This window comes from Salmo trutta, chromosome 38 (assembly GCF_901001165.1).
Source record: "Salmo trutta chromosome 38, fSalTru1.1, whole genome shotgun sequence".
NCBI classification, from domain to species: domain Eukaryota; kingdom Metazoa; phylum Chordata; class Actinopteri; order Salmoniformes; family Salmonidae; genus Salmo; species Salmo trutta.
In genome coordinates, this window is record NC_042994.1 from 24066483 (window position 1) to 24094102 (window position 27620).

Consider the following 27620-nt stretch of genomic DNA (forward strand, 5'->3'; position numbering starts at 1 on the left):
TTTTAAACATCATACTACTTTGATTAGGGAAAGGGGGATACCTAGTCAGTTATACAACTGAACATATTCAACTGGAATGTCTTCCGCATTTAACCCAACCCATCAGAATCAGAGAGGTGTGGGGGGCTTCCTTAAATCGACGTCTTCGGCGCCCAGGGAACAGTGGGTTAACTCAAATCAAAAAAAATTTTTTTTTCAAATTTAACTGCCTTGCTCAGGTGCAGAACGACAGATTTTTACCTTGTCAGCTTGGGGATTCGATCCAGCAACCTTCCGGGTTACTGGCCCAATGCTCTAACCACTGCCTGCAGCCATCCTGCCACACCCAATGTGAATGATTGGGTTTACAGTGTAGTGTTAAGGTTGTCCTGAGCCTTTTAACCATGTGTGTAAATGAAGAATTTGACCCTTGACCTTATTCTAATCTAAACCCAGATCATCAGCCAGTCTGTTTGCGCAATCATGCTGACTCTAATTTGTTGTCATGTGTCTTGACAACAGCAATGGAATTGTCAAGAGCACAAAGAGATCTGAGACCAGGCTAGCAGAAATCAGCTCAACAAAGAAACCAAACCAACAAACATTTTAAACATTTATTCTCATCTGTCCAAAAAAGAACATGGATGACAACAGCAACCATCTGTAAAACTAAATCCTGCCCCGTCTTTCAATCTAAACACACCAACAAATACATTTCAAATAAGTTTTGCACGTTTGGGAGGAGTCGATAAGAGACGAACCAATCAGCTCGGACTTCCTAGGAATCTAGCTATGACAGACAGGGAGCGTGTCCAGGAGTAATACCAGGTAGGGGGTGTGTCATATCAATAACACTACGTTCACGGTCCTCTACCCACTGAAACATGGTCAAAATATCCCAACGTAGCCCGACAGATTCAAAGGCACAACAAAAAAAGTCTACTTACACAGAAGAGAAAGTATATGAAAACAGACGTATCAGAAGTATATTAGTGAGTCTCGGTTCTGAATGGAGGAGGGTGGGATGTACAGTAAGTATAAATGAATCTGATTGGCTGTTTGTGGGAGGGGTAAAGTGGGATTGGCTGGACAGGGGAGAGAGGGCTGTATTAATTGGTCCAGAGGGAGGTCAAAGGGTCATTGAGGGTAAAGGTCACTCTATGACGACCACGTCAGCGTCCTCATCTTTCTTCTCTACCGCCACACCCTCATCCTCTCCTCCCACTCCTTCATCCTCCTCTTCCTCTCCCAGCTCTCCTTCCACTCCCTCATCCTCCTCTCCAAACTCATCTCCAACTTCAAACCCTTCCTCCTCTTCCTCTCCTCCCTGCTCCAACTCTCCCTCAGCCTCACCCTGCGTCTCCCCCTCACCCTGCGTCTCCCCCTCTCCTCCCGCTAGTTTCTCTACTTGCGCCGCCTCCTCCTCCTCCCCTCCATCTGCTACCGCCACCCCTCCCTCCTCCATCTTCTCCTCCTCTACCCCATCAGCACCAGTGGCCGCCTGCGATGTCTCTGGCCCCGCCTCTTCCTTGATGGTCTCCGCCAGGCTCTCATTGGTCAGCTCAGCCTCTGACACCTCCATAATCATTGAGTCCTCTGGGTCCTGGTCGTCCTGGTTACCGAGGAAGGGGTTCTCACCCTGCAGAGAGGAGAGAGGGGAAGGGCAGGGTCAGAGAGTGAGTGCGTGAGGCACAGAGAGTCAGTGTTTCTAAAGGGGGGGTTCTGTGAGAGATAGGCATGTGTGCATGTACCTTGAGGTAACTCTCCAGCTTCTTTCCGATGATTTTGTGGTTGAGGATGCTGCGAGCCACTGACAGACTGGCCCTCTTAGACTGCTCCATCATACCCTAGGGTCACGCAGGAGGCAAAGGTCACACAGTGGTCAGTAGGGAAAAGGTCAGGGAGGGTATAGCAAAAAATTAAATAAAAAAACTGCTTGTTCCTCCAAATCTTCAGTATCCAACTATCCATGCTCCCTGCCAATCTCAACCAAGCAGGGTTTATGTAGGCCTGAATACCCACTGTGAGCATGCTACTGCAGAGAGGATGGACATATGCGTTTTGAGACATGAGCCGAGGTGTCTAGTTAGCTGGAGAACACCTGTCATCTAGTTGCCAAAAAGGACCACAATGGTGTTTTATCCTCGATAATGACCTGCTGGAGCAGCGTTCTACTTTTAATGATCAACCAATCAGTTGACCGATCAACTAGGTGATTAACCAATCACTGTTTGGTCCTTGATAAACCTGCTGTATGTAAAGTAGTGTGCTGTAGCTTGGAAGATGCAGATAAATGTGACTCTGGATGACAACATAATGATGTTTCTTATCATCATTAGGGCTGTGTTCCTAAAGATGTTAAATCGTGTTTTTTCCATTCTTTGCCATGATAGTAACGAGTATCGCGATACTGGTATCATCCATCCCCTACAGTCAATATAAACTGAGCTGTGTAGTGACCTGGTATCATCCAGCCCCTACAGTCAATATAAACTGAGCTGTGTAGTGACCTGGTATCATCCAGCCCCTACAGTCAATATAAACTGAGCTGTGTAGTGACCTGGTATCATCCAGCCCCTACAGTCAATATAAACTGAGCTGTGTAGTGACCTGGTATCATCCAGCCCCTACAGTCAATATAAACTGAGCTGTGTAGTGACCTGGTATCATCCAGCCCCTACAGTCAATATAAACTGAGCTGTGTAGTGACCTGGTATCATCCAGCCCCTACAGTCAATATAAACTGAGCTGTGTAGTGACCTGGTATCATCCAGCCCCTACAGTCAATATAAACTGAGCTGTGTAGTGACCTGGTATCATCCAGCCCCTACAGTCAATATAAACTGAGCTGTGTAGTGACCTGGTATCATCCAGCCCCTACAGTCAATATAAACTGAGCTGTGTAGTGACCTGGTATCATCCAGCCCCTACAGTCAATATAAACTGAGCTGTGTAGTGACCTGGTATCATCCAGCCCCTACAGTCAATATAAACTGAGCTGTGTAGTGACCTGGTATCATCCATCCCCTACAGTCAATATAAACTGAGCTGTGTAGTGACCTGGTATCATCCAGCCCCTACAGTCAATATAAACTGAGCTGTGTAGTGACCTGGTATCATCCAGCCCTACAGTCAATATAAACTGAGCTGTGTAGTGACCTGGTATCATCCAGCCCTACAGTCAATATAAACTGAGCTGTGTAGTGACCTGGTATCATCCAGCCCCTACAGTCAATATAAACTGAGCTGTGTAGTGACCTGGTATCATCCAGCCCCTACAGTCAATATAAACTGAGCTGTGTAGTGACCTGGTATCATCCAGCCCTACAGTCAATATAAACTGAGCTGTGTAGTGACCTGGTATCATCCAGCCCTACAGTCAATATAAACTGAGCTGTGTAGTGACCTGGTATCATCCAGCCCTACAGTCAATATAAACTGAGCTGTGTAGTGACCTGGTATCATCCAGCCCCTACAGTCAATATAAACTGAGCTGTGTAGTGTACTGACCTTGCGGTTGAAGTTGTGGTCGGGGGACTTGAGGTGTTTCTGTATGACGTAAAACTGCATGGGGATGAAGAGGTCACAGGCTGCACAGTGGGCTGCCTCCACCTTCTTCATGAAGTGTTCCATACCCAACTCTGATACAGAGGGAGAGACACAGGGAAATAGTTTGACCAGCATAAAAGAAAACACAGAAAAAGCCTTTACAAATCCACCTTGTTCCTCATAAGAGTAGCACACAGACATACAGCATGTACACACCACACACACACAGTACGTACACAACAGGGTTTCCGTTAGGAAAACGTAGCGCCGGACATTTGACCGGCAGCATTTTCATCTACCGGACATTTAAAGAAATGTACCAGACCCATATGCATTGGTTGCATTACCTGATTAGGTCGTCCGCCCACGGTTTCCAGAAATAAATAATAATAATAATTACATTTAGATGGTAATTATCACTTAACCGAACATGTAACTCAGATGCAATTTGAAGATGATAGAATACATAGGCGGGGTGTCCATAAGGCTAGGGGGATGCGTTCCCCGAAAGTACATTTTAATTGCCAAAATGATATCCTAATTAGCTTACAAATGAGCTTTTTATTGATCTGTTTGTCAGCAGAGTAGGCTACCATGTAAATGTTGTCCTATTAAAAAAGGTTCTGCTAATGTCTCCAGTCAACTAAAGTCTGGTAGAATTGCATGAAATGTGTTTCTGAAAAGGCTAACATTTTCCTGTGTAAAGAAAGGAGAAAACAAATGTATGATATATAGCCTGTGTCTACTCTAAGGCCTACTATTAGGCTAAATGATGTCTATCTAATCATCACATTAGGAACAGTAAGCGCTATAAAACACTCGTCTGCAAATGCGAGAATGCATGGAATGTGTTATTGTAAATGTGAATTTTTAAAGGTGAAAATTTGCTTCTCCAAACTTGAAACTTGAAAGTCGATTTGAAAACCAATAGAACAGGAGAAACGGGCTACTGGTTTCAATGGCAATAGGAAGTCTATCAAATAACTGTCTGCACGTTTGGTTGGATTTTGGCTACTTTGAAGCAAGGTAAGACATGCCTCAATATGTAGGAAAAATATATTTCAAAAGAATGAAGCATATGTTTTCAAGATTCATACAGCCTCCAGCTCATTACAAAGTAGTTTGTTGTTGCGTCTTATTAAACGGACATGTTTCACTCCAGCAGCAACAAACAGCTGTCTGAGCTTGACCAGCAGTTTATCCACTGGTATTCCCATCAATGAAAAAGTTAAAATGCATTGTCACAATGGGATTCTTTGTTTTCTCCTGGGCGGCGGGGGCGGGCAATAGCCTGCTATTAGCGACTAACGGAAACCCTGGTAGACACCACATAAACACACTGCTGTCCTTACGCCTGGTGAGGTCCTGTTCCTTGTAGACTTGACAGATAGCAGCACAGTGGTTCTCCATCTGACTGGTCCTCTGCTCTGTCTTCTTATACTTGTTGTTCAGGTACTCCTGATATGTACACACACACACAGTAAGAGGGGGGTTCCGCTCAAAACACATGGGAATCTTACAGAAGATTGAGTGCGTGTGAATGTCCCCATCTGCATGTATGCCTTTGAGTGTGTGTATGTCCGTCTGCATGCGTCTGCATGTGTCTGCCTGTGTCTGCCTGTGTCTGCCTGTGTCTGCCTGTGTGTGTCCACCTTTGAGTGTGTCTGCCTGTGTGTCCACCTTTGATTGTGTGTGTGTGTGTCTACCTGTAAGAAGTCTGTGGTGGGTTTGGACAGCTGACTGGACAGGAACTTGAAGTGATCTTTGTGGAACTTGCTCTCCAGGTGGGCTGCCATGTCCTCGTGGTAGAATGAACGGAACTTACACACCGAGCACGCAAACGTCACCCTGTCGACCACACAGAACAACAGTCAGACCACAAGCCTGCCGGCCCAGAGGCAGATATGTTGGAAGGTGTGGTGAGTGAAACTACAGCTAAGTGGTTAGTGTTGAGTAATGCATTATCCCCCCCATCCATTCACAGAGAAAAGACTACAGGCGGTCATTCTGCCCTCACCGAGTATATTTAGGAAAAGAAGGAATGAGAAGAGAGAGAGGGAGGGAGAGAGCAGGGAGGGAGGGGAGAGAGAGAGGAAAGAAGACAGGTCATTCTGCCCTCACCGAGTACATACAGGGCCTTCAGAATGTATTCACCACTTGACTTGTTCCACATTTTGTTGCGTTACAGCCTGAATTTAAAACGGATGACATTTTTTATTTTAATTGTCACTTGCCTGCACACAATGCCCCATAATGTCATAGTGGAATGATGTTTCATGAAACTTTTACAAATGTATTTAAAATGAAAGCTGAAATATCTTGGGTCAATAAGTATTCAACCCTTTGTTATGACAAGCCTAAATAAATTCAGGAGTAAACATGTGTTTAACAAGTCACATAATAAGTTGCATGGACTCAGTGTGCAACAATAGTGTTGAACATGATTTTTGAATGACTACCTCATCTCTGTACCGCACACGTACAATTATCAATTATTAGGTCACTCAATCGCGCAGTAAATTTAAACCACAAAGACTAGGGAGGTTTTCCAATGCCTCAAAGGGCACCGATTGGTAGATTAAAAAAGGCATACGCTGAATATCCCTTGGAACAGGGTGAAGTTTTTAAATATACTTTGGATGGTGTATCAATACATCCTGTCACTAGTAAGATACAGGCGTCTTTCCTAACTCCGTTTCTGGAGAGTAAAGAAACCGCTCAGGGATTACACCATGAAGTCAATGGTGACTTTTACAGTCACAGAGCTTAATAAGAGAAAACTGAGTATGGATCAACAAACGTTACTCCATAATATTAACCTAACTGAAAAAGTGAAAAGGAAGCCTGTACAGAATTAAAATATTCCAAAAACATGCATCCTGTTTGCAACAAGGCACTAAAGTAATACTGCAGAAATTGTGGCAAAGCATTTCACTTTTTGTCCTGAATACAAGGTTGTTTGGGACATATCAAACACATTACAGAGTACCACTCTCCATATTTTCAAGCGCAGTGGTGGCTGCATCATGTTATGGGTATGCTTGTATTAAGGACTGGGGAATTTTTCTGGATAAAAATAAACTGAAAGGAGCTAAGCACATGCAAAATCCTAGAGGGAAACCTGGTTCAGTCTGCTTCCAACAGACACTGGGAGAGGAAATCACCTTTCAGCAGGACAATAACCTAAAACACAAGGCCATATATACACTGGAGTTGCTTACCAAGAAGACTGAATGTTCCTGAGTCACAGTTTTGACATAAATCTGCTTTCAAATCTATGGCAAGACCTGAAAATGGTTGTCTAGCAATGATCAACAAGCAAGTTTACAAAGGTTATTCTAACATGTATTGAACGGACAAAAAAGAGAATAAAATCCATTTTAATCCCACTTTGTAACAAAATGTGGAAAAAGTCAAGGGGTATGAATCCTTTCCAAAGGCACTGTATTTAGGAAAAGAAGATTCCGTATAATAACTCTGACCTCTGAGAAAGAGAAGAAGATATGTAAAGGAGAGACAGAAAAGGAAGAAAATTAGATGAAGAGAAATTAAGAGATGTATTTTGTAATAACTGACCTCTGGGTTTGACTTTTGGGTGTTAGTGTGACCCCTGACCTTTCCAGGAAGCCGCCCCTCTTCCTCCTGTTTTTGGGGACCTTGTCCTGGGGAGGAGTCTGTTTCCCTGTCTGGAGCTTCTTCTTCATCTGAGAGATCTCCTCCTGCATCGACACCACTGGGGAGAGAAGAGAGGTTATAGTTGGAGCGGAAGACAGATGGAGAGGTGAGGCGAAGATAGGAGGGGAGACTGGGAAAGAGCGAGGGAGAAGGAGAGGAGGTTTTCGTGTTGGAATGGAAAGAAGGTGGTGGTGACAGGGAAGCGGGCAAGGGAGGGAAGCAAGGAGAGGGGCAGTCGATTGAAAATTACATCTAGAGTGAAACGTCACCCAGCTTCAATAAAAGATGGGCGGAGCAGGAAAGAGAGACTAGGTAGGTTTGCATTGACCCAGGTCCATTTGACAAAAGCAATACCGCAAAAAAAATGTATACGGAAATGGCAGCTATAGGAGAAATGTTCTCTGCTCAACAATCTCTCTTTAGTCCAATATCTTTATAGCAGCAAATTAAACTTTTCCAAAGTATACTTTTTAACCTGTTATGGCTAGGGGGCAGTATTTTCACGGCCGGATAAAAAACAGGAAGTGCCCTCTTTGACCATTTCTTGGCCTTCTACACTCTGTTTATTGAAAACTGAGGATCTCTGCTGTAACGTGACACTTCCTACGGCTCTCATAGCTTCTCAGAAGGCGGCAAAACGCTGAATGATGCCTTTGGAGCCCCTGGCTGAAAAACAGTAGCGCATTTGGATAGTGGTCGATCAGAGAACAGAGACTGGAGGCGCGTGCACGAGGCGACACCATGTTTTTATTATTTCGTCTTTGAACGAAAACAACGACTCCCGGTCGGAATATTATCGCTTTTTTAAGAGAAAAATCGCATAAAAATTGATTTTAAACAGCGGTTGACATGCTTCGAAGTACAGTAATGGAATATTTAGAAATTTTGTGTCACGAAACGCGTCGGGCGCGTAACCCCTAGTGTCTTGAACGCACGAACAAAACGCCGCTATTTGGATATAACTATGGATTATTTGGAACCAAACCAACATTTGTTATTGAAGTAGAAGTCCCGGGAGTGCATTCTGACGAAGAACAGCAAAGATAATCCAATTTTTCTTATAGTAAATCTGAGTTTGGTGAGGGTCAAACTTGGTGGGTGTCAAAATAGCTAGCCCGTGATGGCGAGCTATCTACTCAGAATATTGCAAAATGTGCTTTCACCGAAAAGCTATTTTAAAATCGGACACCTCGATTGCATAAAGGAGTTCTGTATCTATAATTCTTAAAATAATTGTTATGTTTTTTGTGGATGTTTATCGTGAGTAATTTAGTAAATTCACCGGAAGTGTTCAGTGGGAATGCTAGTTCTGAACGTCACATGCTAATGTAAAAAGCTGGTTTTTGATATAAATATGAATTTGATTGAACAAAACATGCATGTATTGTATAACATAATGTCCTCGGCGTGTCATCTGATGAAGATCATCAAAGGTTAGTGCTGCATTTAGCTGTGGTTTTGTTTTTTGTGACATATGCTAGCTTGACAAATGGGTGTCTGATTATTTCTGGCTGGGTACTCTGCTGACATAATCGAATGTTTTGCTTTCGCTGTAAAGCCTTTTTGAAATCGGACAGCGTGGTTTGATAAAGGAGAGTCTTGTCTTTAAAATGGTGTAAAATAGTCATATGTTTGAAAAATTGAAGTTTTTGGATTTTTGAGGAATTTGTAATTCGCGCCACGCCCATCATTGGATATTGGAGCAGGTGTTCCGCTAGCGGAACGTCTAGATGTAAGAGTTAAGGTATGCGGGGCATGTGATGTCATCACGTAACTATAAGCTCGACTCCACATTTAATTCTAAACGCTTGTTAAATCAAGCTTACTTCATTTTTCAATTTATATTATTTTCACTGCATCAAGGATAGCGTACACAGACGTTTCTGCTTTTGCAGCCTTCAGTGTGTAGGTAAAAAAAAAAAAAATCTTCAAAACAGCATTTGTAGGGAACAACCGATGAGCAGCAGGTGCTTCTAATCAGTGTTGCCAATCAGGGACGAGGCTTCTGGTCTTCCTGTTTCACCATCCAATTATTTCAGATCTACAGGACTGCAAGTTTCACCATGGCGACACATTGGCACATGAGAATTATTAGAATATGGCTCATTAGTCAATTATTGCATTCTATCCATGCTGGCTTTCGCATGCTACCTGAGACATGAAACATATAGGAGGGAGGGCAGACAGGCTACCTGAGACATGAAACAGATAGGTGGGAGGGCAGACAGGCTACCTGAGACATGAAACAGATAGGTGGGAGGTCAGACAGGCTACCTGAGACATGAAACAGATAGGTGGGAGGGCAGACAGGTTACCTGAGACATGAAACAGATAGGTGGGAGGGCAGACAGGCTACCTGAGACATGAAACAGATAGGTGGGAGGGCAGACAGGCTACCTGAGACATGAAACAGATAGGTGGGAGGGCAGACAGACTACCTGAGACATGAAACAGATAGGTAGTCTGTCTGCCCTCCCACCTGAGACATGAAACAGATAGGTGGGAGGGCAGACAGACTACCTGAGACATGAAACAGATAGGTGGGAGGGCAGACAGACTACCTGAGACATGAAACAGATAGGTGGGAGGGCAGACAGACTAAATGGATCATGGAAACACTTCCAAGACACTAGATGGGAATGTGTTGTTTGTTTCTATGGCAACACAGTTGAATGGAAACGCACCGTAGCAGGCTATTGTCCCATCTCATTACAATGTTTTCTAAATGTTCACTAATTATCATTACTTTAAATCACTGGGCAAGTTCATGGAAACTATTGATAGTCATTTTGTGAGGAGGAAAACAGGGGCCAGTTGGTGATGAAGAGGAAAACAGGGGCCAGTTGGTGATGAAGAGGAGAACAGGGGCCAGTTGGTGATGAAGAGGAAAACAGGGGCCAGTTGGTGATGAAGAGGAAAACAGGGGCCAGTTGGTGATGAAGAGGAAAACAGGGGCCAGTTGGTGATGAAGAGGAAAACAGGGGCCAGTTGGTGATGAAGAGGAAAACAGGGGCCAGTTGGTGATGAAGAGGAGAACAGGGGCCAGTTGGTGATGAAGAGGAGAACAGGGGCCAGTTGGTGATGAAGAGGAGAACAGGGGCCAGTTGATGAAGAAGAGGAAAACAGGGGCCAGTTGGTGATGAAGAGGAAAACAGGGGCCAGTTGGTGGTGAAGAGGAGAACAGGGGCCAGTTGGTGATGAAGAGGAGAACAGGGGCCAGTTGGTGATGAAGAGGAAAACAGGGGCCAGTTGGTGATGAAGAGGAGAACAGGGGCCAGTTGGTGATGAAGAGGAAAACAGGGGCCAGTTGGTGATGAAGAGGAAAACAGGGGCCAGTTGGTGATGAAGAGGATAGGAGGTCTAATAACAGAGGATGAGATGAATCCATCTTACCTTTCTCTCCATCAGCCGGGGCTTTGGTTGCCTGGAGAGGAGAGAAACAAAATGAGTACTGAACCACACACACGGTCACACAGATGTGTTAGTTAAGTCACAGCAGCTGGGGTCCTCACCTCATTTTCTTCACCATTGTTCTCTGCTGGTTCTGTCAGAGAGAGACAGAAAGACAGTCAAGTCAGACAGTGCATTGGGGTAGTTTGTGTGTGTCGACATTGTCTTCTGTGTGTGTGTGGGGTACCTTCAGCGGTCTCTCCACCTGCGCTCTCTGTCTTGTTCATCTTGGACTCTGGTTCATCTGCTGCGGTCAGTGTCTGTTTTCTCTTCTTCTGACCGTCACGCTGACCACCACCAGGCTGCTGCTGCTGGGGGACATCATCATCACATTGGTGACGTGGCCAGTGACACTCTGCTTCTTCAAAGTCAAATATCTTGAAAACGTGATTGCTGACATGCAAAACATTTTGGGACTATCAGTGGACTAATAAAACTCCCCCCCCCCCCATCTTTAACTTGGATCCCTTCACCATTGCTATAATAGACTTTTCAATAGATTCTCAAAAGGAACTTTCAGTGGACTCCCCTACACATCTCCACTATTACCATGAGGCCTCCATCAGGGGCAGAAACAGGCAAAATAAAACCATAAGATTAAAACCCAGAGAAAGGACATTATAATGGAGTTTGGTCCAGATCTCTGCTGGGTGGTGTTGGTAGGGGCCACTATTTCTTGGAGCAGGGCAGTTTCCTTTCAATGGGAGGGGGACAGTTCGGTTCAATCAAAGAGGCATTTGTGGCAATATTGAATAGGGACTGGGGGCGATAGAATGATGACCAAACTATGAGTTTGAGGGGGGGCGAGGGGGAGCGTTGCTGTCAATGTGTTGGTTGTCATGTCAATTATATCCACACCTCCCCAGTCCCTTGGCGCTGTAGGCAGGGTAGGGGAGTGTTTAGGGGGTTGATGAACAGGGGTGGGGGGGGGTTGGTAGGTCATCATGCCCTGCTGTGGGGCTGGCAGACTGGCGGGCAGTACGGTAGGGTACTTACTCGGTTGAGGGGCCTCTTGCGCCCGCGCTGGTGGCCTCCCTGGGGGCCCCCTCCAAAGTGGCGCCCTGGGAAGTCCTGGTGCCCAGGGACCCGGCCCTGTTGAGCGGACTGGTGGAAGGCCCCGGTCTGGGGGGGCATGCGGTGGCCCAGGAGGGATGGGAGCTTGCCCCTACCCCCGGGGGAGTGACCGCCACCTCCCCGGCCTCCTCCTCTCCCACCCATCCTACCACCTCCTCCACCCATGGGAGTGGGGTCGGATCTGCGGCCTCCAAACCCTCCGCGGCCTCCCCCCCTTCTCGGGGAGCGCTGGCCTGCTCCGGCCCAGCTTCCTCCTCCGTGGCCACTGGAGAAGGAGTCTCTCATGTTCTGCCTCTGCATCTTAGCAGCTCCGTAGGAGGAGGAGCTGTCAAAGCCTGAGCCTAGACCACCACCTCCTCCGAAGCCTGAAGCTCTTTGGGTCATGTCCCCTCGGCCATCGCCGTAACCATAGCTACCGGATCTGTAGAGATCCCGGGAGGGGAGGGAGGAGGGGCCCCGCGAGTCGAAGGACTCGTATTGGTCAAACCTGCGAAAAGGGGGGAGGGAGTGGTAGAACGAGCAGAGAGTGAGGGAGGGAATCTCTCTTCCCCTCCTTTTACTCCTCTCTCTGACATGTTTCCCCCCAAGATGATGAGCCACATTAGTGATGTCATAATGATGCAGAATGTTTCTGCCAATCCCAACGCTGCAGAGTCTTGAGGTAGGCATTCACGGCAGGAAGGCTTTTCTCTGTCAACATTTGGTTTACACACATTTGAGCATTCCCCATTTCTCATCCACCTCACCCTTCTCTCTGAGTTCAAAGGGGGGTGGTTGGTACCCAAGTAGTGGGGGAGGGGGGGGGGGTTTACCCCCCTTTCTAGTCAAGATGAGGTAGAGTGTCTCACCGTGTGGGGTGGTGGGGACAGAGCTGGAGCTGTACTGAATATCAGGGTTGGTTCATGGGTCACAGAGAGACAGACAGACAAGAGCAGCCTTATAGAAACAGGACTGTTCCATGTGGCAAATTGTATGTGGGGGTGATTAGACTGTACCACAATACAGGGGGGGGGGGGGGGGGGGGGCATTTGATTGGTGTTCCTTGTGTATTTACAGGGTGGGGCCTCAGCCAAAATATGACCTTGGTTGTCGTCACCTTCACTCGTTCTCTCCCCCCTCCCTGGAGCAACCTCCCGCTCAGACACAGAGAGTCAGGATGAGGTGGACATGTTGGTGTATTTGTCTGTTCTGAGTCAGATAGACCAGACAGGACAGTGCATTTGGGGGATCTGTGGGTGCTGCACGTCTACCTCCATGACACAGGGGGGGGGGGGGCAGTATACTATAACGACCTGCTGCCGACTTCCCTGTGTCTGGGAACTGCGACTGTGGTGGTGAGGGATCTACCTGGGTATATGAATGGGAATCCATAACCATGACAGTATAATGAAGACAAACCAAACTACACCCAGGACAACATACTGGGTGGGAGGAGCCAGGTAGACGCTCATCTGGATAGTTATTATCATTACTTCAACAACAGTTAAAACCCTCTAACTACAGCTTCTGGTTTAGACTAAACCTACTTGTGTTACCCAAACTAACCGACTGGAATCGGAACAATAGCATGTTAAGGATAAGTAGTCTATGTTTTAGCAAATTGAAGCAATACGTATCCTAGAGGTTTGAAAATCCCTAGAAAAATAAAAATGGCTCCCAATTCTACAAAATCAACCTTATGAGTTTACCCTTTAAATCAAAATGTTTCCCCAACCGAAAATACACTGGATATTTACCCTGTTACCCTTACCGTTACATCCTAGTCGTGTCCAGGGGGAGGGGCTAGCTAAGGAGGGCGGGGACAGGAAAGATGTGGGTGGTATGTAGTGATTACAGGGAGAGGCTGTGGCAGCAGCATTGTGAGGTGATTAAAGCAGGGAGAGAGAGAGGCTGTGGCAGCAGCATCGTGAGGTGATTAAAGCAGGGAGAGAGAGAGAGGCTGTGGCAGCAGCATCGTGAGGTGATTAAAGCAGGGAGAGAGAGAGAGGCTGTGGCAGCAGCATCGTGAGGTGATTAAAGCAGGGAGAGAGAGAGAGGCTGTGGCAGCAGCATCGTGAGGTGATTAAAGCAGGGAGAGAGAGAGAGGCTGTGGCAGCAGCATCGTGAGGTGATTAAAGCAGGGAGAGAGAGAGAGGCTGTGGCAGCAGCATCGTGAGGTGATTAAAGCAGGGAGAGAGAGAGGCTGTGGCAGCAGCATCGTGAGGTGATTAAAGCAGGGAGAGTGAGGCTGTGGCAGCAGCATTGTGAGGTGATTAAAGCAGGGAGAGAGGGTGTGCCAGCATTGTGAGGTGATTGAGAGTGATGGGGGTGTGAAGAGAAAGGGGGATTGATATGGAAAACAGCTAGCTGCAGATGTGTGGAAAACACAGGAGAGGTGCAGATCACATGATTGAGAGTGTGTATATGTATAGTGTTGAAAAGGCAGACTACACAACTGTGTGAAGGTGTGTGATTGATCTTGAGTGCAGAGCTGTGTGTGTGGAGAGTTGAAACCGGGGGAGTGTTAAAGTGTTGGCTTGCTTCAGTTCGGCTGGTGCTAGCTATAATAGGCGAACTGAACGAGTGTGGTCGCATACTCCCTTAAAAGACCTTTGCTTGAAAAATGAGAAAAACACAGCAATTGTTTGTCCATTTTGAGGCGCTGTAGCCAGTAAACACTCCATCAAAATAGTCAAGAGTTAATCTAATAACTCATGGAATATCAAATGTTTACTTTTTTTGCAGAGGAGATCATAGTCAATTTTACATCTAAGATGTCTTGAGCAGTATTTCTGCATGAAAGAATGCGCTTGAAAACCAGTCATCTCTCGTTGAATGACAAAGACTTTCCTGAAGAATCGATACTGTTTGCCAGAACAAACCGGGGGGAAATGTACCGAAGACCACAAAAATGTTGTCCTTTACCAGCCAGAAAGAAGTGTGTGCAGGTCAGCTAGAGATCTGTGTGTGTTACCTGTCGCTGCGCCCCCCGCCCTTCATGCCTCCCTCCAGCTGGGTCAGCATGTCAAGGCGTTGGTTGATCTTAGCGATGACAGCGTCTGCACTGGTCCCCGTCGACAACAGAGAGCTCCCAGAGAGACCCCTCTTGTGACCCCCTCCATAGCCCCCCATCCCTGACATGGAGTCCTTGTAGCCCCCTCCATACGGGTCATAGTTGTCTGAGCCTGGGGGGAGAGCAGAGATGGTTTTAAGGTGATGATTACACAGTTTACAGGCAGGGGTATAACTACCTGAATCAAAATGAGCCAAAATCATAGGCTACCTTGTTTAAATTCCAATACATTTGATATGGGCACCTTTGGCTAAGTGCATTTTGTAAATATGATAGGTCAACACAATCATGTTTAAAACACAGGAGGCTGCTGAGGGGAGGACGGCACATAATGTCCAGGAACAGAGCGAAAGGAATGGCATCACACCTGGAAACGATGTGTTTGATACGTTCCACTAATTCCACTCCAGCCATTACCGTGTTACTGTTTATTCAACTAAAATCGCTGGCACATATTCTTGGGCAATTCAGATATGTAATGTTCTAGACTGGTGTGAACAGGTTGAGTACGTTCTCTCTCTCTTACCTCGGCTCCCCGACCCTCCACCGCCTCCCCAACTCGAGTATCCTCCTAACAGATTAAAGAGAGGTTTCAAATTAAAGGGTTATCTACAAGCACTCCAAAACGGGTTGTATAACGCAGTGTGGCATATCAGAATAACGTACACACGCTAGCTAATGCATTCACAGGGGTGAACGTTTGACAACAAAGAAACTAGTTAGCCAGCTTCCTTAGCTGTACGCTAACATCTAGCTAACATGTAGTTAGCTAGCCAACTAACTTCGCTAACTAACGTTAGTTAACTAGTCGGCAACATTGCACATTCACAACCCGTTTGGTAAAAAAAAACATTAGCTATACCGTTAACGGTGGCAATCATAGCTAGTTAGTACGTTAACGTTAGTTACATAAACTTGAAAGGCTGTGGGGAACGTATTCTCTGGAGGGGAAATGTAGAAAAACGGGATATGGCGGCCATTTTATTAACGCCATTGTGAGTTCAAGTCGTGGCAGACGGACTCCATTTTAATGAGATTACACACTAAGACTGTGGCGTTCTTTCTTTATAGCCACAGCTAGCTACGTATTACATGCATTACAGGTTCTGTAAAATGACCATGTGTAACATACAAAATAACGTTACTATTTTAGCTTGCTAGCCATCTTGAATAGCTAGTAATTAGCTCGCTAGCTAGCTGACGTTAGTAATATAACATCTTGAACATGAATAACCTAGTGAAAATATAAACCCATTGAAATATTTTGATACATACCTGAACTGTAGCCACGACCTTCCATAATTTGATATGTTATTGTTAAAAAAATATATAAAGCTAGCTAATGTAGCCGTTAGCAAGGCAAACCAAGAACAACGGACACACCAGTGGGTGAATACGTTTAGCTAGGGTCACCAAACGACACCTCCTCGTTTCTCCCATTGGGTCATCCGAAAGCAGAACGCCACTCCCCATACTACTATTGGCTGATCATAAAACTCTACACTGTAATTGGTTATCCAGTCTGTCAGTTAACAAAAGCGAGTGACGGTAAAACAATGTTTCTAATCAGTTATTGTGAATAATCATAATTTTCTTTAACATATTTTATAGATTTTCCTTTTGAGAAAATATTAGAAATTAATTAGTAGTGTGCTATAAGCCTGGACAGCAGTGAATGAAACAGTCAGAGAGCACACAACATGTACATAACAATAAATACGTATTTGTTTGTTTTTTACTTGCATCCTAGGCACAATAGACAGATAAAATAGAGCAGGCTACAGGTAACTATCCTTCATTATTTTAACAACCATAGTCTATATGACATTTAACTTAAAAATTATAAATTGATTGTTTGTATCCTGGATCCTAATTGGACGAGCAGTGGTCTAGCGCCTATGCCTGCTGACAGTTTCATATGAATTATCTCTGTGCCATCATAAGAATTTCATGATGTTCATGTTGCTGTCCGAATCATCTCTTGTATTTATCTCATCTCGCACATATATTCCCCCTTGCTTATAGCCTAGCATTTATTTTGGTTTATACAATGACATTGTTGAATACTACTTTCTGATTGGCTTGAAGGGCATTGTAGAGCGTGCTTTATTTAAGCAATAAGAGGAGGTGTGGTGTATGGCCAATATACCACGACTTAGGGTTGTATTTAGGAACGCGGAGTGCATGGACACAGCCCTTAGTCATGGTATATTGGCAATATATCACAAACCCCAGCGGAGCCTTATTGCTATTATAAACTGGTTAGCTACGTAATTAGAGCAGTAAAAATAAATGTTTTATCATACCCATGGTATACGGTCTGATATACGGAATACCTGGGATAGGAATACCTGGGATAGGATATAGTAATCCTTCTAACCCCCCCCCCAAAAAAAAGATATAGATGTACTATTGTAAAGTGTTGGTCCACTGGATATCATAAGGTGAATGCACCAATTTGTAAGTCGCTCTGGAAAAGAGCGTCTGCTAAATGACTTAAATGTAAATATACCATGGCTTTCAGCCAATCAGAATTCAGACCGCACCTTCCACGTCGTTCATTATTTTCCATAGAACGCATAGCCCCTCATTGATTATCCCTTACATAGCAGGGTTATAAGCCTCACTGTCTCCCTGCCCAACCTCAGAAACTATGTTTCCCTTTAGAATGGCCAGCTTTGTACGGTTTTGCGCCCCCTCTGCCTCGTGCGGTGGAGGAGATCTTCCTGGGCTATACTCAGCCTTGTCTCAGAGTAGTAAGTTGGTGGTCAGTTGATTTCCCTCTGGTGGTGTAGGGGCTGTGCTTTGGCAAAGTGGGTGGAGTTATATCCTGCCTGGTTGGCCCTGTGGGCCACAGTGTCCCCTGACCCCCCTCCTGTCTCAGCCTCCAGTATCTATGCTGCAATAGTCTATGTGCCTCGGGGCTAGGGTCAGTCTGTTATATCTGGTGTATTTCTCCTGTCTTATCAGGTTTCCTGTGTGAATTTAAGTATGCTCCCTCTAATACTCTCCCCTCCCGGAGGACCTGAGCCCGAGGACCATGCCTCAGGACTACCTCGCATGATGACTCCTTGCTGTCCCCAGTCCACCTGGCTGTGCTGCTGCTCCAGTTTCAACTGTTCAACCTGTGGCAATGGAACCCTGACCTGTTCACCAGACGTGCTACCATGTCCCGGACCTGCTGTTTTATAAAGCCCTTTTTACATCATCAGATGACACAAAGTGCTGTACATTATGCGGTATTGTGTGTAAATTGATGTGGGGAAAAAAACGATTTAATTCATTTTAGAATAAGGCTGTAATGTAACAAAATGTGGAAAAGTGAAGGGGTCTGAATAGTTTCTGAATGCGGTGTATCTCCTTGTGGAATAATGAAATTGTATGAATTGAAGTATCAAATAACGTTTTAATGAAAATATGTAATTCATTGTTATTTTAATATGTTGGTATAAAAGCAATAAGGCACACGAGGCAGTGCTGTATTCATGATACATCACTGCCTCTTGTGCCTCAGTGCTTTTAGAAAATGGTTACCAACATATGAAATACAGTATACAGCCTGGTATGGCAACTGCTCGGCATCTGACTGTAAGGCGCTACAGAGGGTAGTGTGTACGGCCTAGTACATCACTGGGGCCAAGCTTCCTGCCATCCAGGACCTATATAATAGGCAGTGTCAGAGGAAAGCCCATGAAATTGTCATAGACTCCTGCCACCCAATACATGTTTTCTCTGCTACCGCATGACAACCGGTACCGGAGCGTCAAGTCTAGGACCAAAAGGCTCCTTAACAGCTTCTACCCCCAAGCGATAAGACTACTGAACAATTAATCAAATGGCCACCGGACTATTACGTTGATGTACTAGGCCGTACGCACTACTCTGTAGCGCCATGCAGTCGGAGGCCGAGCAGTTGCCATGCCAGGCAGTGATGCAACCAGTCAGGATGCTCTTGATGGTGCAGCTGTAGAACCTTTTGAAGATCTGAGGACCCATGCCAAATATTTTCAGTCTCCTGAGGAGGAATAGATTTTGGTGTGCTTGGACCATGTTAGTTTGTTGGTGATGTGGACACCAAGGAACTTGAAGCTCTCAACCTGCACCACTACAGCCCCGTCGATGAGAATGGGGGCGAGCTCGGTCCTCCTTTTCCTGTAGTCCACAATCATCTCCTTTGTCTTTATCACATTGAGGGAGAGGTTGTTGTCCTGGCACCACACGGCCAGATCTCTGACCTCCTCCCTATAGGCTGTCTCGTCGTTGTCGTTGATCAGGCCTACCACTGTTTGTCATCGGCAAACTTAATGATGGTGTTGGAGTCATGCCTGGCCGTAGTCATGAGTGAACAAGGAGTACAGGAGGGGACTGAGCACGCACCCCTGAGGGGCCCCCGTGTTGAGGATCAGCGTGGCAGATGTGTTGTTACCTACCCTTACCACCTGGGGGCGGCCCGTCAGGAAGTCCAGGATCCAGTTGCAGAGGGAGGTGTTTAGTCCCAGGGTCCTTAGCTTAGTGATGAGCTTTGAGGGCACTATGGTGTTGAATGCTGAGCTGTAGTCAATTAATAGAATTCTCACATAGTTGTTCCTTTTGTCCAGGTGGGAAAGGGCAGTGTGGAGTGCAATAGAGACTGCATCATCTGTGGATCTGTTGGGGCGGTATGCAAATTGGAGTGGGTCTAGGGTTTCTGGAATAATGGTGTTGATGTGAGCCATGACCAGCCTTTCAAAGCACTTCATGGCTACAGATGTGAGTGCTACTAGTCGGTAGTCATTTAGGCAGGTTAACTTAGTGTTCTTGGGCACAGGGACTATGGTGGTCTGCTTGAAACATGTTGGTATTACAGACTCAGACAGGGAGAGGTTGAAAATGTAAGTGAAGACACTTGCCAGTTGGTTAGTGTATGCTCGGAGTACACGTCCTGGTAATCCCTCTGGCCCTGCGGCCTTGTGAATGTTGACCTGTTTAAAGGTCTTACTCACATCGGCTGCGGAGAGTGTGATCACACAGTCGTCCGGAACAGCCGATGCTCGTTTGAAAAATTGTTGAAAACATTTTCAAATAATTTGAGAAAAAAAGAATACAGCAATATATATTCATAGTAACAAATAACTCAATGTTACTTCTATCATTTTGATCAGACGCACATACTTGTACTACAATTTCAGCATCTTATGTTTTCTTACTTTGCGTTTTCTCATTTTGGACAGATTTGTAAAAGCCGTCCTGGATAAATGGTCGACTCATAATCACAAAAATATTACATGACCAAATCAAATTTTATTGGTCACATACACGTGTTTAGCAGATGTTATTGCGAGTGTAGAGAAATGCTTGTGAAAAATAGTTATTCCCAGCTGTATGTAATAACACATAACATTTTCTGGGCTAACAATGTAAGAAATAATACATTAAAAAAATACTGCAAAGTTTCCTAAGGACTGGAAGTGAGGCGGCCCTCTATGTTGGCGCCATCTTTAGACACCAGACAGCAGTACATAAATAAATCAAATTCTCCTTACAATAACTGCTTTGGTTTAACAAAACGGCATACAAAATCTCAATCAAATAGTTGGTGTTTTATTTTCTGACATGCATGCAAGGTACAGAATAGAATCGGTTAAATATTTTTCATTGGTTATTTTAAAAACACCATAAAAAAGCACCATGAAATGACCCATGTTTCACTACACAGACATGATAGTAATATTAAATACATTGAAACTAAGAACACATTTAGTTTGATCCCTAAGCATCTCATAAAAAAAGATTAACATAACAAAATGAAAGGGCAATAGACCAACAATACTCAACGGGATATGACCATATTATCATGGTTTCAACACATTTTTTTTTTAAAGCATTTAAATGTTTCTTCCAAGAGAAACAAGTATTTGTACAAAACTCCTCCTCAATGAGGGAGCCTGCTCCTCATTGGTCGACACACACAACTAATCAACTAGATCACCACCTGAAAGGGGTGGGGCTAGCCCTTTAAATGACCTGCAGTCATTAGTTCTCTCTCAACGGTGCCATTGCCTGTGAGCAGCAGCAAATGTATGTCGTTTGTACTGTTATGTAGATTGATATTGTGTCTGGTTTGATTGTTGTGCACTTCTCTTATTTGCTCATTGTGTAACACTAGCATGTGGAGTACTACATTTGTGTAACATTGTGTAACACTAGCATGTGGAGTACTACATTTGGGTATGTTTGCCCTTTTATTTACCATGTGCCTCTGTTTTGCATCAACATTGTTTTTGTTTTGTTCCTTGACATCTCCATTTTGTTAACAGTTACACCGTCTGAACCCTACGAAGACCAAAGATACACATCTATTCAATAGAAGGTCAAGGCTACCCTCTTTCTGTTCATGCAGACATACCCACTGTTACTGCCCAGCCATCCCGCCAAGACTTTAATCTATTTTACACTTCAGAACTATAACATCTAGTATCTCTGTTGTTAACCAGATCTGTACTTATTTTAGGAGGCTTTCTGTTTTCCACCCCTCTCCTGTCCATTATGCTGTCTATTTTGATACCATTGGAAATTCTTGGCTAATGCTACTCCTGCTAGTCCCGCTACTCCTGTTCCTGCTATTATTACTACTCCTGCTGGTAGTCCCAATGCTAGTCCTGCAACTCCTACTGCTGACCCTGCTACTCCTGCCATACCTGCTAGTGCTACCAATGCTAGTCCATCTAACCCTGCTAGTGCTACCAATGCTACGCCTGCTACCCCTACTAGTACTCCCAATACTCCTTTTATTTCTTCCAATGCTGGTCCGACTGCTGCTCGCATTCCTTCTGTTGGTACTACCAATGCTGGTCCAGCTCTTCCTCTTGATCTCGCTAGTTTTGCTATTCCCAATGCTGGTCCGGTTGCTACTGTTGGTTCCACTGGGTCTGTTGGTCCCGCTACTCTCACTACTCCTGAGAGTATTAACAATGTAATGGCTGCTGCCAGAAGAGCTGCTGCTGTAGCACCCCAAGTTGTAGACCTGCTCTGTATCTTCTGGGCTGTGGTCTCACTCTGAGCATTCTGGTCCATCTTGTTGGTGTAGCTCCCCCCTTTATTCACCTCCACCATCTCTTCTATTTTCTCCAGCAGCTCTGTGATCTGACTGTGGTCCTCCCTATCCTCATTATTAAATGAGTGATATCTACCTCCACAGCTGTTGATTAGTGTCTGTAGGTCTTGGTTCTGTTTCACGTAGTCATCCACTGTGTTTCCTCTGAGTCGGGGTGAATCAGCACAGGTGACTAATATCATGGTGTAGTCTGGGGCATCTTCTCCGACATTCTGCTGGATCCACTTCACAGTGTTCCTCTCGTCCTCTGTCAACCTTACCCCCAGCCGAATCACCAGCAGGAACACATGGGGCCCCGGGACTGACTTGTCCATGATGCATCTGGCTATCTCACTTCTCCTGTCCTCGCCCAGTCCTGGGGTGTCCAACACTTCAATCTTCCTCCCATTTGCCTCCCTACTCTGTTTCTCACATGCTTTGGTGACCGACTCAGGACATGAGTCCACTTTAAAGGCCTCTCTCCCAAGGATGGTGTTTCCTGTTGCGCTCTTCCCTGCTCCAACCGGACCAAGCAGAACAATGCTCAGATCAGAGTTATTTGGTTCTTCAGACACTATAGAAGAAACAGTTACAGACAGGCTTTGAAGGTACACTATACAGATATCGCTCTGCCATTTCCTGGTTGATAAATTATAAAATCAGCCTAATTTCAGATTGTGACAAAACAAGTATGTATAGTGTAGATCAGGGGGTGGGCAACTCCAGTCCTCGAGGGCCTGATTGGTGTCACACTTTTGCTCCATCCCAAGCAAACAGCTGATTAACCAGAATCATTGTGCCATCTAAACTGCTGTGTACGAAACAAAGTAAAAGATGCAAAAACAAAACTCCAGACCGGGAAGCCTAGAAATAGAACATATCTACCGCTTCTTGAACTTGCTTCCAATGAGAATGACAGATCTATAACTCATTTCTATGTGAATTTGGTGTGGTCTCCCAAAAAGTTACATATTGCACCTTTAATAGACTTAATGCCCTTTGATTATAAGCAGTGCACAACAAAGGCATAAAAAGAATGTATTTTCCCTGACTGGACTTGCCAGATTGTGGAGTTAAGATAAATGTAAGCACCCTTATTATTATTGTTCTCACACATGTATAAGTGTGTATTGGCTTTAGTGTTTTTGTTGCATATCTCACCCTGAGCATGGGGGCAAGGGATCAGCTATTATTGGTGACCCTGGAGCAACTAGGGCACATCAACAGATTTTTCACCTAGTCAGCATGGGGATTGGAACCAGTTACCTTTTTGTAACTGGCCCAATGCTCTGACCCACTAGCATACCTGCCACCTGACGAGTGTGAAAGAGAGCACTACTCAATACTTACTGTCGAGAGGTAGTGAAATGCTAGCTCTCCTCTTCCTCTCCACTGTTGATATAAAAACGAAGCACATTGTTAGAGTAAATTGTACTGACAACATACTCTAGTAGATTAAAATAAATTGTAGAACTTCTTCACAACCCTGACAGACTTACCTGGACCAGACGATGATGTCATGTCTTTCTCCTGGTGGATGCTCTGAAATTACAAACGTCTTTTACCATCCTATAGTATTCATATAGAAGATCTCTATTTTTTTATTATTGGAGAGAAATCAGTATACCTATAAGTAGTATACAAACAGACAATGATAACATATGCCTGGGGGTACAACATGACAGATTATACAAAGACCTTAAAAGATGCACACATTGATTGTTTTAACAGCTTTCTTATTAGAATGTATAATGGTCTTAATGTACTGCTCGAATTCCGTCTAGAAAACAAAAGCGTTTTTTATTCGGGAATTTACATTTATGAATATGAAATTTTGCCATTAGCACAATTAGATTTATAAGGTAAAATTGTTTCTATCTTTATGGTTAAAGGAAACCGAGCAGCACATTCTCACATAAAAAGCAAAAGTAATCAAGAATATTAATAATTATAACTGAATATCTTTCCATAATTGTTTTACATGTAGACAATGCCAAAATAAATGTGAAACCGTTTCTGGATGCTCAACAAAGTACAATCAAGGTTGTCTTTTTTGTTTCTTCAGGTCATGATTCGCAGGGTAATACTTATGGAACATTCTGAAAGAGACCTTGTTAACAAGCAAGTATTTGTGTGGTAATAACCAGACTTTTTCCCAACAGATATTAGTGACCAATGTATTCCAGTAACTTGTGACAAGGAATGGATACAATATCCCTTTGAAATAAAGCACATATAGACCTATTGTTCTGAGGATGCAAGGAGAAACATATTTTCCCTATTGGAGAGTCAACTGGATTAAGCGAAGGTAGGTCAAGAAGGTGAGGTCTGGCTACACCTCTAAATAACATGACAGTTCCAGATGGAATTGCATCAAAGACTATGGCGAACTCTAGGTGTTGCAGGGATATTGTAACGAGAAAAATTCCTTATAATTAAGTAACAATCCTTCTGCATTAAAATTGACTCACCAGCAGGATATGATTATTGAACCAGTTCTTAAATAGACTTTCTATACAAAATGTCCTTATTGTTCCAAATGAAATACCTATGCGGGGAATAATTGTTCATATAATGACCACGTTAAGAATACTTGTCTGTGAAAAGCAGATACATTTCCTGCAAAATTATCAATGTTACAGTTAAAGTAACAAAATTGAGGCCACCAAAACGGGAGAAGATATGAAATTCCAAATTGAAGTAGGATTCTTTAAAAAATGTTTAGCCCAATTTATCTTAAGTATTCAAAGTAGGAAAATCTAAAAAATTGAGTCCACCATATTCATATGAGTTCATAATGACAGATTTCCTAATATAATGTGTATGATTTTTCCAGATGTAGTTGAAAAGCACCTGGTCAACCGCTTTACCTATTTTGTTGTCAAGATATAGGGACTGGGCTGCATAAGTAAGTCTGGAGATACCTTCAGCTTTAGAAAGCAATACTCGACCTTTCAAGGATAAATCCCTCTGCAACCAATGGTTCAATTTCTTTTTGGTATAAAATTTTATGAGCATCTTTCCTGTTGATCCTTAGATATGGTAATCCTAAGGTATGTTACTTTTTCCTTGACTGGAATATTGCATATAGAGGGTATCAGTCTTTAACAGCAAACAATTCACACTTAATTTTTAGGCAAAGACCAGATGCTTTGGAAAATATATTTATCACATCGACTGCTCTAGGAATCTGGTCAGCATCTTTCAAAAAGAGGGTTGTGTCATCTGCAAGTTGACTTATGATAATCTCTGTCTGCAATAGAGGGTCCTTTTATATTACTGGATTTAACAAAACTTGTAAGAAGTTGGGTTGCAAGCAGGAAGAGGTAAGGCGAAATTGGGCAACCTTGCCTAATTCCTCTTTTCAAATCTAGGAGAAGTGCCATGCTTTAATTTAATTGAACTGTTCCCATTCATATAAAGTTAATATTACTACAAAATAATTCCCCAAAACCAAATTTCTCAAGGGAGAGAAATAGAAACTCATGTTCCACTGTATCGAAGGCTTTATAATAGAAGATTTCCACATTAAGTTCCTTTAACAATGTGTTCCACGTCACACCCATCTCTTCTACACACTGAATGAAGGGGATCCAATGTAGTAACACAACCTGCCCAGTAGATGGCAATATGTAATGTAGGCCTATTCAAACGGAAAGTAGTGACATCACGGATTGTGTAATCTTGATTTATTTTTGTACGCTGCAGTACAGCATGAACAAGATATGCAACTGTCTCAATATGATCCTAAAATAAAGTATTATTGTTCAATTGAAATAATGCGCACAGATGCTCTTTTTTATGGTACGCTGCAGTAGCATAAGGTTACCGCGGGAGCAGATGACAAATCTGAACGTTACCTCTGTATTCAATTGGACAAAGTGGCTGTAGGATCTTCTATCCACCCGACTCCGGAGCGAAATGAATCCCCACAAAGTCGATTTTCTGTCAACCTATGCATTGAGTCTGAATACAGGTGACATAGGAGGTTCATATTTATTTCCGGTTTACTTTTGTTTCCTGTATAACGTTAACCCGTAATGGAATCTCATACATGTTTGATCATGGTGTATCTAACGCCACACCCATTTAATAATGGTACAATAAAATATTTTATATTGCATGCAAGGCACAATAGACAAATGCAATGTAATCTTATTTTAAAAACACCATGAAATGATCCCTGTTTCACAACACAAACATGATAGTAACAATCACATTGTAACTGTAACAATACGGTTTTTGGGGTCCCGTTAAAAAAATGAAGATAAAGAGGATAGACTAAGTTTAAAAAGTACACGTTCCTTCCATAAAGGTATATTGTTTGTTTTTATAATTTGAACACATACATTAGTCTTAACTAGAGAAATAAACATACAATTCTGAAAACGATATAGTCTCATGTAGTTTAATTGTTGTTAACCAGATCTGTACTACCTTTTTAGAGGCTCTCTCTTTTCCACCCAGCTCTTGTTGATTTCGGTGTACATTCTTTTTTTAATCTCTGCAAATGCTTCTCCTGCAACTGCTGCTACTCCTACTATTCCTGCTGGTATTCCCAAAGCTAATAGTGATACTCCTGCTAGTACACCTTCTGTTACTGTAATGACTGTCGTCTAATGGGGACCACGCGGCGTGTTGAGTGCTCATAGCTAACTTTTATTGAAACACAATGCAAAACAAGAACACGACGGAAACAGTTCCGTAACCATAAACCCACTTAAATATGGCCTCCAATTAGAAGCAACAACAACCAGCTGCCTCTAATTGGAGGTCGTTCCCAAAACTCACATAGATATTAAAAAAATAGACAAACCACATAGAAATAGAAAACAAAGAACATAACCCAAAAACCCCGAAACACACTAAACAGACACCCCCCTGCCACGCCCTGACCAACTACAATAACAAAACAACCCCTTTTACTGGTCAGGATGTGACAGTTACTCCTGCTTTTCTTCCTCCAGCTCTTTATCCTCCTGCTCCTTCTGCGGCTGCACCTTTTCCTCCTGCTGATGCACCTCCTCCACCTCCTCCTCCTGTTACTCCTCCACCTCCTGCTGTTTCTGTAGTGTCCCAAGCTGTACTCTTCATCCTCTGGACATCCTCACATTGTGTAGTCACAGACTCAGAAGAGAACTCTTCTATAAACACCTCTTTGGTGTTTATAGAGCTTATTCTTCATCTAATGCATTACAACCACTTCTCCACTGATACAGTTTCTGCTACTACGTCTGACTGACTGGGAATACCACTGGGATTATCTATAGACAATGTCTTTCAGTCCTGAGAAGATGTGTTCTGGGTCCAGGAACCTGGCCCACAGTAGGACACTGGTAACACTGGCATGCTTAGTACCGCGGTTTAATAATACGTCTACCGTTATCAAGTTTATAGAGGTGGTAAAATAATTAGGGAAAGGAGCTATGAAAGGAAGAAAGAGAGCTAGGATTATGCAAAGAGTTGACGTGCATGTGGTCGGGATTCTCCACGGCCAGTAGTATTGATTTCAGTGACAGGCCAGTTGTAGTGATAGACAATCTGCTGTGGGTCTGCAGCTGGATGCATGTTGTTCAGATGGGTATCTCTTCTACACACTGAATGACAGTTGAGGGGAATCAAATGTAGTAACACAACCTGCCCACTACATGGCAATATATACTGTAGGCCTACACAAACTCAAAGCAGTGACATCACGGATTGTGTAATCTTGATTTAAAAAATGATGTTGCCGTACAGCATGAACACAAGATATACAACTGTCTCAAT

At 43.9% G+C, this 27620-nt stretch overlaps 2 protein-coding genes and 1 long non-coding RNA gene across 9 annotated transcripts; all 3 read right to left on the reverse strand.

Annotated features, from left to right (window-relative positions):
- Positions 1-579: 579 nt before the first annotated feature.
- LOC115178810 (A-kinase anchor protein 8-like) lies at positions 580-16203 on the reverse strand. Of its 4 annotated transcripts, none has more exons than XM_029740142.1 (13): positions 16055-16203; positions 15306-15347; positions 14681-14891; positions 11650-12214; positions 10841-10964; positions 10716-10747; positions 10597-10627; positions 7105-7261; positions 5235-5376; positions 4881-4986; positions 3490-3620; positions 1731-1826; positions 580-1618 (listed from the first exon to the last, which is right to left on the reverse strand). In XM_029740142.1, the coding sequence occupies exons 1-13, from the start codon at positions 16077-16079 to the stop codon at positions 1133-1135; spliced, it is 2148 nt and encodes a 715-aa protein (XP_029596002.1). In that variant the 5' UTR covers positions 16080-16203; the 3' UTR covers positions 580-1132. The 4 variants fall into 4 exon arrangements, with proteins under 4 accessions (XP_029596002.1, XP_029596003.1, XP_029596004.1 ...); XM_029740143.1 differs by having other exon boundaries at positions 10841-10961; positions 15306-15350; XM_029740144.1 differs by having other exon boundaries at positions 7144-7261; positions 15306-15350.
- On the reverse strand, positions 1935-3479 carry LOC115178812 (uncharacterized). Its single transcript, XR_003872701.1, has 2 exons — positions 2440-3479; positions 1935-2389 (listed from the first exon to the last, which is right to left on the reverse strand). It is a non-coding gene; the product is annotated as an uncharacterized LOC115178812 (long non-coding RNA).
- Positions 16204-20337: 4134 nt separating the features above from the next.
- Positions 20338-26664, reverse strand: LOC115178756 (GTPase IMAP family member 4). 4 transcript variants are annotated; one of them, XM_029740043.1, is made up of 5 exons: positions 26289-26664; positions 25712-25817; positions 23351-23393; positions 23202-23243; positions 20338-22365 (listed from the first exon to the last, which is right to left on the reverse strand). In XM_029740043.1, the coding sequence occupies exons 3-5, from the start codon at positions 23370-23372 to the stop codon at positions 21266-21268; spliced, it is 1164 nt and encodes a 387-aa protein (XP_029595903.1). In that variant the 5' UTR covers positions 23373-23393; positions 25712-25817; positions 26289-26664; the 3' UTR covers positions 20338-21265. The 4 variants fall into 4 exon arrangements, with proteins under 4 accessions (XP_029595903.1, XP_029595900.1, XP_029595902.1 ...); XM_029740040.1 differs by having other exon boundaries at positions 20338-22425; XM_029740042.1 differs by lacking the exon at positions 25712-25817 and having other exon boundaries at positions 20338-22425.
- Between the last annotated feature and the right edge of the window lie 956 nt (positions 26665-27620).